Source organism: Pleurodeles waltl, chromosome 7, assembly GCF_031143425.1.
Source record: "Pleurodeles waltl isolate 20211129_DDA chromosome 7, aPleWal1.hap1.20221129, whole genome shotgun sequence".
Lineage (NCBI taxonomy): Eukaryota > Metazoa > Chordata > Amphibia > Caudata > Salamandridae > Pleurodeles > Pleurodeles waltl.
Window position 1 is genome coordinate 1,440,416,254 of NC_090446.1, and position 13,282 is coordinate 1,440,429,535.

The 13,282-nt window shown below is 45.0% G+C and overlaps 1 protein-coding gene across 4 annotated transcripts in view; it reads right to left on the reverse strand.

Moving 5' to 3' along the window:
- LOC138246456 (uncharacterized) overlaps positions 1–13,282 on the reverse strand; it is a 420,592-nt gene that overhangs the window by 276,440 nt on the left and 130,870 nt on the right. For all 4 annotated transcript variants that reach the window (XM_069201077.1, XM_069201078.1, XM_069201079.1 and 1 more), the window contains exon 2: positions 5,001–5,069. In XM_069201077.1, coding sequence (XP_069057178.1) covers positions 5,001–5,049 — 49 coding nt within the window. In that variant the 5' untranslated portion in view covers positions 5,050–5,069. The remainder of the gene's footprint in view (positions 1–5,000; positions 5,070–13,282) is intronic.

Below are 13,282 nucleotides of genomic sequence, written 5' to 3' on the forward strand. Positions count from 1 at the left end.
CCTCTTTCCTAACCAACCTAATAACCAATGTCACAGCGTTTTGAATCTCGGTTATAAAGAATTGTGTACGACAGCCTAACCTCTGCTTTAGAATGATGCATCTATAATTGTCGATGGTGGCACTGCCACTATCACTACACTTCCATTCATTCCAAAGGTTTAGTCTGTAAAAACCATAAAACAATCAAGACACAACAGTTATACATTATATATTATCCAGTAAATGATGTAGAAATACCCAACAATGGCCCGATTTCAATTGGGCTTAAAGAGTTTCCCTTAACTTGTGAGAGCTAAAGCCTAGATTTGCAAAGGTAATTTATTTATATTTCATTTTATGTTTCTTTGATAATACATTTTAAGTTCCAACATGACAACACTTTATATTTGCTGCAGATTGAACAGTTAGCCATAATGATCTCACTTCTGGCTAGGTGTCTTTGGGGGCATGTCAACAAGTGAATAAGAACCATAGTCTTATTTCTTGCTATAGCTAAAATGTATTGATCTCAACTTTTGTGCATGCTATCGTAGTTTACTTAGTATGTCTCTTTTGAAAATCTTTTTGCAAAAATTAGACAGACAGTACAATTTTTGTAGACCATTTTCTTTAGATATAAATTTAACAAATGCCTTCTAATTTTTCTAGTTTGCTATCAGAAAAGGAGAAAATAACAGTCGTGGCTGGGGTCGGGGCAAGGTGGTGGGACGGGGGGCAAGGAGGACAGGGGGCGATGGGGTTACGGGGAAACAAAACAAAAACAGGAAAAAAGAATCTTACCTGCTGCATCGCTGCAACGCTGGTCTTTAGGCTCCACTGCAGGCACAGGCTACCAGCCTGCCCTGCAACCAATCTGAACGCTGCTCTCATGCTGCTAGAAGCATGAAAGCAGCGTTAGGATTGGCCTGTGTGCCCTGGCTTTGCGCTCCCAGGGAGACTGGGAGCCTGTGTCTGCTGTCTCCAACCCGGCAACAAAACTCGGGTTTGAGACAGCTCACTGCGCATGCCGGTTTGGCCTCCCTGAAACCGCCGGCCAGACACACATGCCCACTGAGGGGACTGCACATCACTTCCCATCCCTGCCTGTCATTCCCCATGGCCTCACCCCTTTAAAAAAATAAAATGATAATAAACATGGTTTATTATCTTTTTGTTTTTCAAGTTTTTCAGCTGCTGCTGCTGGCAGGGGGAGCAATGCTTCTCCGCCATAGCAGAGGAGCTGACGCTGGAAAATAACCGTATTTTCTTTCTCTGACCGGTCTCAGAGCATACAGATGATCAAATTCAGTTTCTGTCCACTTTGAAATATTTTCTGAATAATTAACAATGGAAGGCAATTTATTGTAGCCTTCTGACCAGAGCCTAGCTTCAACAGTAAGAATAATTGCTAAATATCACACTTATTCGATATTGCATGTATTTGAGTGCTGGAGTGGCTACTATGTGTGGAATAATGATTGTAATAATGTTTGTGGGTATGTCTATTCATGAGATGAAAGAAGCTGCTATTGTTGCTGTTCTTGAGACTACAACACTAACAGCTATAGAGAGGTTCAAGCTAGATGAAAAATATTTGCATGATTGTACCAATGCACGGGGAGAGCTTTCTTCTAACGTTTTCTATCGGATGTTGAGTGAGTATGTGGAAACGATGGATGCATAGAATTGTCTTGTGTGTATGCAAATCTCTTCCTCTGTGGAAGAAGGGGTTACGTATCGTAGTTTACCCCTAACATATAGCATAACATGTAGTCTACTAGTAACCAGATTCTATAACCTAAAGTATATACAGTATTTCTATTCTAATCACAACTTAGTGTTTTCCTTTGTTCCTATTATTAGATATTTGAGTAAAATAGCTAAGGAGCATGATATAGTATTAGTTAGAGGATTCAGTGAGCCAACACTAACTTTTGGAACTGCTTATGCTCACTGTAATAATTTAACCTGTTTATTAACTCCAACAGAAAAAAGCTTAAAAGGGCATACAGATGATAGAAGAAAGGCACTAAAGGAGAAATTAGAAAAAGGGCTGGAGAAAAGGACTTATAAAAATAATTATGCTTACACTGCTATTTAAACACAAGGGAGATGCATTACACATAGGCAAGCTTTGTATATATAGGCCAAAGTTGTGCACTGACACTCTGTTTGTGGGAATGAGAGAATATAGGCATGTGTTTTTATTTCAAAGTAAATGGACTTTTATGCTGAATGGTGCGGACCCTGTGATTCCTGGAATTTATTATATCTGTGGACTTAATGATTATTACCGTCTTCCTAGAGTATAGTATGGGACATGCTATTTAGGGATAGCTTTCCCTAAGATATATCAGATAGATGACCTAAAGAAGATACTGAAAGTGACTGAATTACATCATAAACAACAGAGGAGGGAAACCTCTTCTGAAATCGTAGGGGATATTTTTGGTGCAATAATTCCTTCTGTGGGAGTTATTTTGAATGCAAACAAGATACGAACATTATCTACTATTGTGGATAATATGCTGACAAACTTTACAGGGGCAATACTCCTGTTAAATACTGAATTGGCTGCGGATAGAGCTATGACGCTTCAAAATAGGCTTGCTTTTGACATAATTTTGACGAAAGACGGCGGAGTCTGTAAAATGATTAATGCTAGGCATTGTTGCACGTTCATACCTGAAAATGATAAAGAGATAAGGGACTTACTTACTAATATAACTAATTCAAGCAAGGATTTGAAAGAATTGAAGGAACCTGGGGTTTGGGAGAATGTTGGAAATGGGTTTGTGCAATGGGAAATTGGTTTAGTCAAATTTGGAATGGGGTATTGTGGAAAATTGTCCAGGGAATATTAATTGTGATTGCTTCCATATTAGGAGTATGGGGTACATGCAAATTATGGCAAAGAATAAAATTAAGAAAAAGAAAAATTGATCAGAGGAGGGAAGAACCTAGGAGACAAATTTATAGGGAAAATTCGAGAAGAAGGCAAAATACAGCTGAGACAAATTTGTAAAGTGTTGACAAAGAAAGGTGTGATTACACATTTAGTCATCAGAGGAAGGACTGATGGAGCAGATATGTTAATTAAAGAAATTGCTAATGATTAATGTGTTTTTATTAATGAGAAAAATGCATAGAAAAATTACTATTAGAAAATAATGTGTGTAATTGAAAATGTGCCCTCGAAGAATGGTTACCATGTATATTAACAGATGCAAAATTATTACAAAAACATATTAATATATCATAACTGAATGTATAACCTATGTTTTATGTTAACTCATATTCTTAAATTAGCCAGACTAAAGGGCTGGTTTCGCTGAGCCCTGCTTGCTCATAACGTGGAGACTTCGAAAAACTTTGCGAGGACTGATAACTGGAAGGAGAAACCTTGAACTTTTCAGAGTTCAGACGGCTTGGCTGGAACATTCTGCAATGTACCAACGGACAGGAGATGGTGAAGACAATTTGATACAATGATGTGTAGTGTAGGCTAAATGTCCTTTCCCAGGACTTGAACAATAGAGGCACTAACTAGAGACTTGTATGCAACAATTTTGTTACCTGAAGCGCCCGTTCTCATCGCAAGAAGAACCAATCAGTTTCATGGGACATGAGGTAGATGCAAAATTAGAAATTTGTTAAACAAAAACTATAGGTTAGAGTCATAACTTCCGCTAGACGGACCAATTAGCAATTAGTGGGATGGACTGGGAGACCCTAATAAAAAGTCATGACAAGGGGAGCGAAATCAGAACTGCGAGGAGAAAGTCGATGACGTCAGGAGACGCTGTCCGAACTGCTGATAATTGGGCTTATACTCTGTGAGCCTGATACGTAGCTGACCACTGATGACCTGGGGATGAAGACTGACTCGTTGCTGATCCATCCTGGATAGGTAGCTATGAAAATGTGACTAACTACTTTTTTTGTGCCTTTTCTTCTAGGTACCAACTGCGCTGTTTTTATAGAAATTCTCACTTAGGTAGATTTTTCAAAATTTATGTTTTTCTCTAAATTGTTTTAGCATGAAGACCCCCATGCTGATGCTAATCTTGGTTAGGTAGGCTGACAGGGGAGACGTCGACATTGACAAATGACTGACGAAAAGAATTGCTGAATTACATTATTAATGTTGATATTCGTAGCCTATGTGGTTGTTTGGTCATATATGTCTTTCCCAAGGATAATGTTTTCTAACTAATGAATTAATAAAGAATTGACTGAATAATATTGAACTAACTGATGACCTAGAATTGTAATCAATAGGGAATAAAACTTGTTAACCATTTGCCATGAGTCATGGTTATTTTCTGATTAATGTGGTTTCCTTTTGGGGTTTTTTAGGTGGTTGATATTGTTCTATTATTGCTAATTATTGGTTCAGTGTTCACTGCATAACTAGGATACTCCATGCGATTCAAAGGTTCATCAACCTATTGAGTTTACTTACTAAGGACTGGGCGCGCTAACATATGGAATTAGTTTTGATCAGAGGATGTGTGTTGCACCTGATTAACCTCTTTTCTGTCTTTATTTTGTGGGTTTGATGGAAATTTGTCTTGAGCAGGTTTTTGTTCCGTTGAGTTAGTTTCTTGTAATTAGAAATTCTTGTGTCCACATTGCTTTCAACAGTTATGACAGTGATTAAAAGAGAACTGTAGGCAAATGAGTGCCACACATGGTAATCTTTGAGAATGTGATGCTCACAGTCAGCTGTTCCAATACTGCCAATTTTTCTGTCCCTTATAAAGTGTCTGTTTGTGCACATGGTGGACCAGATGGTGGATTGTACTAGAAACAGCAAATAGCAGTTAGTAAAGGGACTGAAGGTGGCAATATAATGTAACAAAAATGATGGCTTTACAAAACAAGACCAATGTACAGTGTACTGTATAAGTGCTGTATCTCACTAGCTCACAAACATCCAATCCAGAGAAGCTGAGATGTTATTTTTTATCATTAACTCTTACATCTTAAGGGTGACAAAAGTCAAAGAAACACTTACCAGAGATTACTGTGGAGATCATTTGCAGTAATACAAGAATCCATAGCATATTTGATGTCGTTGTCCAACCTACACCCAATAACGAAAATTACAAAGGTTAAAACGTAGAACCCATTTTTCAGAAGCAAAATTAGAAATTTTGAAATGGTTTTATTAGGTTTGTTCACAATATACTTATGCGCTCAAGGACTGCATTTTGTATACCTTATTTAGGGGCAGATTTACGAGCCCCAGCGCCTCCGTGCACCACATTAGCATCATTTCTTTTATGCTAATGTGGCCCAACGAGGCCAAAATCGCTGCGACAAATTGGTGCAATGCATGCATTACACCACTTTGTAACCCTTTGCACTACATTATGCCTGTGCCAGGCATAATCTATGCAACATTATGCCTGTGCCAGGCATAATGTATGCAAAGGGGGTGTTCCCCTGTTGGGAGGGGGGGGGGGGGCGAACACATGGTGCAAAGAAGTGTAAGAACTTTCTTTCCGTACTTTTTTTTTGGGGCACTTTTAATGCTTGCTCAGAGTCGGTGTTAAAAGGAGGTACATCATTGATTACAATGGGCCTGAATGGGCTTTGCAGCATTAGTGTCAACATTTTTTACGCTAATGCTGCAAAGATGTTGACGCTAGTTCCCCTAACTACCACCATGGTGTGCTGTATTTTAGATAGGATGCGCACATGGTAGCGTTAGGGGTGCACTAAGAGGTGCAATTTTTTTTAATCAGCCCCTTTGTTGGCTGAACATCTTATAAAATAAAATCTCTATCACATCAAAACAGCTGTTTTGCATGACAATGCAAAGCAAAACTATTGTGACGCAATGTGACAAATTACAAATTGTACAAATCATTCTATCTGCACAAAGGAAGAGTTCTTGGACTTCATATACACTCTGCCATTGAGAACCACCACACACTGCATAAACAAGTGAGGACAGAGAGGAAAAATAGCTAATTCACTATGCATGGCTACAAAATGCTGATACATGTATGATACACAGTGTCCCCTGCTTTGATATGCACAGTTAGTGATGTGTTATAACTTGTTGCACAGTCTGCCACTACATATATTTTGAGCAGTGTCTGTCTCTGAATGTTATGAAGAAATCAAGCCAGATTTACAAATTCCTTTTTTTAAATTCTGCAAATCACTGGTTTTGCAACTGCAAAAGGTTTTGAAGTATATAAAAATGCTACCACGATTTAAAAAAAAGTCTCTCCTACACATAAAGGTGTCAATGGTTTGCGGTTGAAATTGAGATCGCAAACTACTGATTAGTTGTGGACCCCTGGGTTGATGTGGTAACTGATTATCAAAGGACAGCTGGGAATCTGGGAATCACGTTGGGAAGCCTTGTGGGAGCGGGCAGTAGTCTCCTACCCACTGGCGGTTCCCAGTGATAGTTTCCCAAACAGGAAACATTTTGTAAGCAAAACCTCTCCATTAGAGGAACATAGGAAGCTTTTAAAGAAACATTTTTCCTATTTGGGAATGCAAATGCAGCAGAGACGGAGCTCTGCTGCAGGCCATTGCAGTCCTCTTTCCCTGCATTCAAAACTAAATATAACGAGTAACAAACTGCGACTTGCCTAATTCCTTTCCATTAAGCGGGTCATTTTGCGAATAAGCACTTTCAGATGAAGGGCCAGCAGTATCAAACATTTTTGCATTTGCAAACGGTGGGAATCGCAAAATTCGGCCGTTTGCAAATGCAAAAATGCCTTTCACGATGTTTGAAAGGCATTCGCAGTGCAATTTTAAGGAATCACAAAAATAGCGATTCCTTAAAATTGCAACCCCATTTAGGGAATCGCAAATTGCGATTCTCTGAATAGGAAATCGCAAATAGAGAATTCCTATTTGTGATTTCCAAAGCACATGTATCAAGCATTTCCTAAATACGAATTGGGCATATAGGAAATGCAAATACCACAAACTCAAGTTTGGTGGTAAGCATGTGTAATTTATTTTAATGACATCTAGAGCACACATGCCCTTAGGGCATGTGTGTGCTTCACATGCCGGCAAATATTTTTTTGGGGTGCATCAGAGGGGGCCTTAAGCCCCCAGCACACTGGGGTTTGCATTACCTAGTTTGCAAATTCCTAACTGGAATTTGCAAATTGGGAAATGCAAAACCATTCGCACCTATGGGCCCACAGGCCTCTAGGGATGAATGGCGTCGCAATCTCTAATTGCGATTCGGTAACAGCGTTTGCGACTTTTAAAAAATCGCTAGTACCGACTTGCAATTTTGATACATCCCATTTTGCATTTCTTAGATAGCCATTTCTTAAAATTCGCTATTTAAGAAATGCAAACCACAAGCTTGATACATCTGGCCAGAAATCTATTTGTGCATAGGTCGCTTTGCAAATAGTACACCCATTCACAAATCAGCCAGTAGGGCAATTAACCATCCCAGTTTGTAAAGGAGTTGTTGGACCTGGCTTTTTGACAGGGACATCCCCAAACTTTTTGCCTCCTTCCTCCTATTTTTTCTGACCTGTTGTTGTTGGCTTTTGACCTCTGAGCACTTTACCCCTGCTAACCAGTGCTAAAGTGCATATGCTCTCTCTGTAAATTGTAATATTGATTGGTTTATCCATGATTGACTATTTAATTTACCTATAAGTCCCTAGTAGAGTGCACTACATGTGCCTAGGGCATGTAGATTAAATGCTACTAGTGGGCCTGCAGCACTGGTTGTGCCACCCACCTCAGTAGCCCCTTAACCTTGTCTCAGGCCTGCCATTGCAAGGCCTGTGTGTGCAGTTTCACTGCCACTTCGACTTGGCATTTAAAAGTACTTGCCAAGCCTAGAACTCCCCTTTTTCTACATATAAGTCATCCCTAATGTGTGCCCTAGGTAACCCCTAGAGCAGGGTGCTGTGTAGGTAAAAGGCAGGACATGTACCTGTGTAGTTATATGTCCTGGTAGTGTAAAACTCCTAAATTCGTTTTTACACTACTGTGAGGCCTGCTCCCTTCATAGGCTAACATTGGGGCTGCCCTCATACACTGTTGAAGTGGCAGCTGCTGATCTGAAAGGAGCAGGAAGGTCATATTTAGTATGGCCAGAATGGTAATACAAAATCCTGCTGACTGGTGAAGTCGGATTTAATATTACTATTCTAGAAATGCCACTTTTAGAAAGTGAGCATTTCTTTGCACTAAAATCTTGTTGTGCCCTTCAATCCACGTCTGGCTAGGTTTAGTGGACAGCTCCTTGTGCATTCACTCAGACACACCCCAAACACAGGGTACTCAGCCTCACTTGCATACATCTGCATTTTGAATGGGTCTTCCTGGGCTGGGAGGGTGGAGGGCCTGCCCTCACACAAAGGACTGCCACACCCCCTACTGGGACTCTGGCAGACAGGATTGAGCTGAAAGGGAACTTGGTGCATTTCTTAGAGACTCTTTGAAGTCACCCCCACTTCAAAGGCACAACTTAGTATAAAACAGGGCCTCTGCCCTACCTCATCAGACACTTGCTGGAGAAGAAACCGGAACCAGAAACTACATCCTGCCAAGAAGAACTGCCTGGCTGCTCAAAGGACTCACCTGTCTGCTTTCTACAAAGGACTGCGGTCTTGCTGTTGCCCTGCTGCCTTGCTGAACTCTTGTCTGGCTGTGAAAGTGCTCTCCAAGGGCTTGGATAGAGCTTGCCTCCTGTTCCTTGAAGTCTCAGGACCAAAAAGACTTCTTCCTTTCACTTGGACGCTCCGTGCGCCGAAGATTTCGACGCACAGCTTGTTTCGCGGCGAGAAAAACGCCGCACACCGACGCTGATCGACGCGACGCCCTCGGGACGATCGAGACTTCGACGCACAACCTCGCAAGGACAAAGCCGCTCGACTTTCCAGGAGAAATCGACGCGACGCCCACCGTGAGTGCGAAACTTTGACGCACGGCCTCGCAAGGACAACGCCGCCCGACTTCCAAGGAGAAATCGACGCGACGCCTGCCGTGAGACCAAACTTTCGACGCACGGCCTCGCAAGGACAACGCCGCCCGACTTCCAAGGAGAAATCGACGCGACGCCTACCGTGAGATCGAAACTTCGACGCGCAGCCCCGCAGAACGACGCGCAGCCGGAAAACAAGCAGGAGAATCCACGCACAGACCCGGGACATCTGGTAATCCCCGCGATCCACAAAAAGAGACCGTCTGCGCGCCGGAAAACGACGCCCGACTTCCCCGCGTGGAAAAGAACGACGCAAGTCTGTGTGTGCTGAGGAGAAATCGACGCACACACCCCTTTTTCCACGCATCTCTTCTCCTGTGGCCCTCTGAGGAGATTTTCCACCAGAAACCAGGTACTTTGTGCTTGAAAGACACTGTATTGCATTCTAAAGACTTAAGACACTTTATATCACTTCCCTGTGATATTTCTACAATTTTCCATTGCAACTTTATTCTTTTTGACCTACAATTATCCTGATAAATATTATATATTTTTCTAAACCCTGTGTGGTGTATTTTTGTGGTGCTATATGGTGGTATTGTATGATTTATTGCACAAATACTTTACACATTGCCTTCTAAGTTAAGCCTGACTGCTCGTGCCAAGCTACCAGAGGGTGGGCACAGGATAATCTTGGATAGTGTGTGACTTACCCTGACTAGAGTGAGGGCTTTTGCTTGGACAGGAGGTAACCTGACTGCCAACCAAAAACCCCATTTCTAACATTGGTGATCAGCGGTGAGGATAGGACTTGTGTTTGTGCAGTGACATACAGTAGCTAAGTATTTCATTACCTACCCACAGTTGAAGGTCAACTTGATTTTTCATCTCTTTTGACTTTTGGTCTCTGATGTCCCCCTGGATATACTATTGATATTTTGGACTTTGGATTTTGGTTTTTGCTGGTAAGATCCTATCAGAATGGGATCGCTTACCTACTTATTCTTTTTGCCTACTGACCACCTCACTAAGGCTGACCTAAGGAAGCTTTGCAGAGAATGTGGCCTTCCTGTAGCAAAGAGATCTACTAAAGCAGAGATGCTACATGCCTACATAGTCTGGGAGGAAGACAGATGGGCAGAGAGAGAGGCAGCAAGAAGCCAAATGACTAAGTACCCCTCAGAGGAGGAGGAGGACTACTCACATGAGGAGGAAGACGACTCAGATGAGGAAAGAGACCCAGTGAAAAAAGAATGGCTCATGGCTCAAGCACGGTGGATGGAAGAGCTAGATGAGTTTCTTGAAAAGGCTGAGGCAGCAAGTCTCTTAGCCCTGGAAGAAGAAAAGATTGCAGCTCAAGAGCTGAGCTGTAAAGAGCTGAAACTGGAGGCCGGAAGGGCTGAGTCCAGTTCAGATGGTGGCAGCAAAAATCTTGCATCTAGTACTGCTGAAGAAGGGCACAAGCCCAGAGATGTGGTGCCCAACTTGAAGAAGGGAGTTGACACACCCCAGGCAGTTCAAGGGTATGAGGTAGTTCCCATTATGCACAGGGTCCCTGAGAAGGATTGGGGAACTGGCACAGGGAGTCATATTCCTACTGGGGGGAGGGACACTTTACTGACTCTAGCAGAGAGTGACAGAGAAAAGGGTTCCCCCCTGGTGGACGTCCTGGATATAGAGTGTAGAGACATCCCAGAAGAGTTTGGGTTGAGTGTCAGGGACAGACAGAAACTGTCTCACCAGTCTCAAGAGGGTGATGTAGAGTGCTTTTCCAAGGCTGAGTTACTAGGTGGTTGGGTGAAGGGTACTGTGGTTAATACATGTGAAGGGCAGAGTGATGTAATTGCTGGAGAGCATATGTCTGGTCCTTATTTTCCAGAGCTACGCCAACACCAGGTGGAGTGTGAGTTCTCTGACCCCAGGGAACTTACAGTGGAGGCAGACTTTTTGGTGAGTACCAGAGAGTCTGAAGAGGCATTTGGGGGTGCTCCTGAAGGGAGTGGTCTAGGTGGTTCCCGACCAAGTGAGGTGGGAGAGGATTGTAGTGTCCCAGGTAGGTCTCAGAGCCTAACCTGTACCGTAGGGCTACCTTTTGAGGGAAGCCCCGCAGTGTCAGAAGAACTTGGGGGGATGACTGTAGACAGCATCCCAACAGTTCTGGTGTCTGGCAGTACCACTCCTAGTGAGGGGGTGCAGAAGTCCAGACATAGGGTTGAGAGGGGGTGGCCGACCCCAGTGGAGGATCTTGAAAGTCAGGGGTCAGCTCTGAGAGCAGAGCCCCCCAGGAATGACCCAGGTGAAACCGTTTCTGGTTTGGGGGAAACCCAGACTCTGCCGGATGGGCAGAGGTCGGGAGACCTGCGCCAACCAGACTCTTGTGTGGCCCTTGGGGACGGCGTGTCCCTTGTGGGGGGTGAGAGTGCCCCCCAGGAAGTCCTGGCATGCCAGGCAAAGATTCAACCTCAGGGTGGTGACTCTGGGTTGGCTTACCAGGTGAAGAGGTCAAACTCTGACCGGGTGGGAGGTAGGTGTGCCTCCCAAGAAGTCCTGCTGTGCCAGGCAATTGTCCAACCTCAGGGTGTTGACTCTGGGTTGGATGGTCAGGTTCAGAGGTTAAACTCTGACCTGGTGGGGGGTAGGTGTGCCCCCCAGAAAGTCCTGGCGTGCCAGGCAGTTGTCCAACCTCAGGGTGTCGACTCTGGGTTGGATGGCCAGGTTCAGAGGTCAAACTCTGACCTGGTGGAGGGTCAGTGTGCCCTCCAGGAAGTCCTGGCGTGCCAGGCGATTGTTCAACTTCAGGGTGGTAACTCTGAGTTGAATGGCCCAGTTCAGAGGTTAAACTCTGACCTGGTGGAGGGTCAGTGTGCCCTCCAGAAAGTCCTGGCGTGCCAGGCAATTGTTCAACCTCAGAGTGCTGACTCTGGGTTGGATAACCAGGTTCAGAGGTTAAACTCTGACCTGGTGGGAGGTAGGTGTGCCTCCCAAGAAGCCCTGCTGTGCCAGGCAATTGTCCAACCTCAGGGTGTTGACTCTGGGTTGGATGACCAGGTTCAGAGGTTAAACTCTGACCTGGTGGGGGGTAGGTGTGCCCCCCAGAAAGTCCTGGCGTGCCAGGCAATTGCCCAACCTCAGGGTGGTGACCCTGGGTTGGGGAACCAGGCTCAGAGGTTAAACTCTGACCTGGTGGGAGGTAGGTGTGCCTCCCAGAAAGTCCTGGTGCGCCAGGCAATTGTTCAACTTCAGGGTGGTGACTCTGAGTTGAATGGTCAGGTGCAGAGGTTAAACTCTGACCTGGTGGAGGGTCAGTGTGCCCTCCAGGAAGTCCTGGCGTGCCAGGCAATTGTTCAACTTCAGGGTGGTGACTCTGAGTTGAATGGGCAGGTGCAGAGGTTAAACTCTGACCTGGTGGGGGGTAGGTGTGCCTCCCAGGAAGTCCTGGTTTGCCAGGCGGTGATCCAGTCTGAGGGTACAGACCCTGGGCTGGAAGACCAGGTTCAGGGTGTCCCCCCGGACCTGGAGGGAGGGGCTACTGATAACAGTGCCCCTACCATGTTGTCTTCTGAGGAGGCCACTCCTAGTTGGAGGGTGCTGGACCCCAGAAGGGAGGGCAGGGGGAGGGAAGCCTCACCCCGGGCCCTAGTCCAACCTGAAGGTACAGGCCCCAGGTTGGAGGGCCAGTGGCAGGTTAACAGCCCTGCACTGGTGGAGGAATGGTACAGGGTGACTTCTGTAAGCACCCTGACCATGTTGGACTCTGGGGGTACCGCTCCAGGAGGGAGGGTACAAAGCCCCAGAGGGGAGGACCAGGTTCAGGCTGTCATCCCTGACCTGGTGGAAGGGAGAGTGGTTAAAGGGTGCCCAGCACCTGGGGCTACCGCCCCCCACTCTCCACAGCCACAGTGGTTGGAGAGCTTTGAGAGGCCTGGGGCCTGGCTCTCATCCCTGGCAGCTGTCAGTAATCACTGTGGCTTGCTGTCCGGGTGGACAGAGTTATCCCTGGGGAGGGGACAAGTGTCACACCCCAGGGGTAGAGTGGGCAACCCCACTATGTTGGTCATGGTGGTACTATCCTGCTCCTGGGATACATCTGTGAGCAAAGTAAGGTTAGGTGCTGCACAGATGGGATCCGCAGGAAAGGAGAAAGGTTCCCCATGGATGGGCTTAGTGGGCCCTGAGAGTATGGACAGAGGAATCCAATGGGAGTCAGGAAGGCGAAGAACTGGAGCATGCCCCTGCTGTTGTGGGCCTGGGTCCTTGTTCTGTCGCCTCAAACAGGGAAGTACATCAGGATAGTGATTGTTCTCCCCTGGCTTTAGGCTGGTGGGGGGTCATGTTGGACCTGGCTTTTTGACAGGGACATCCCC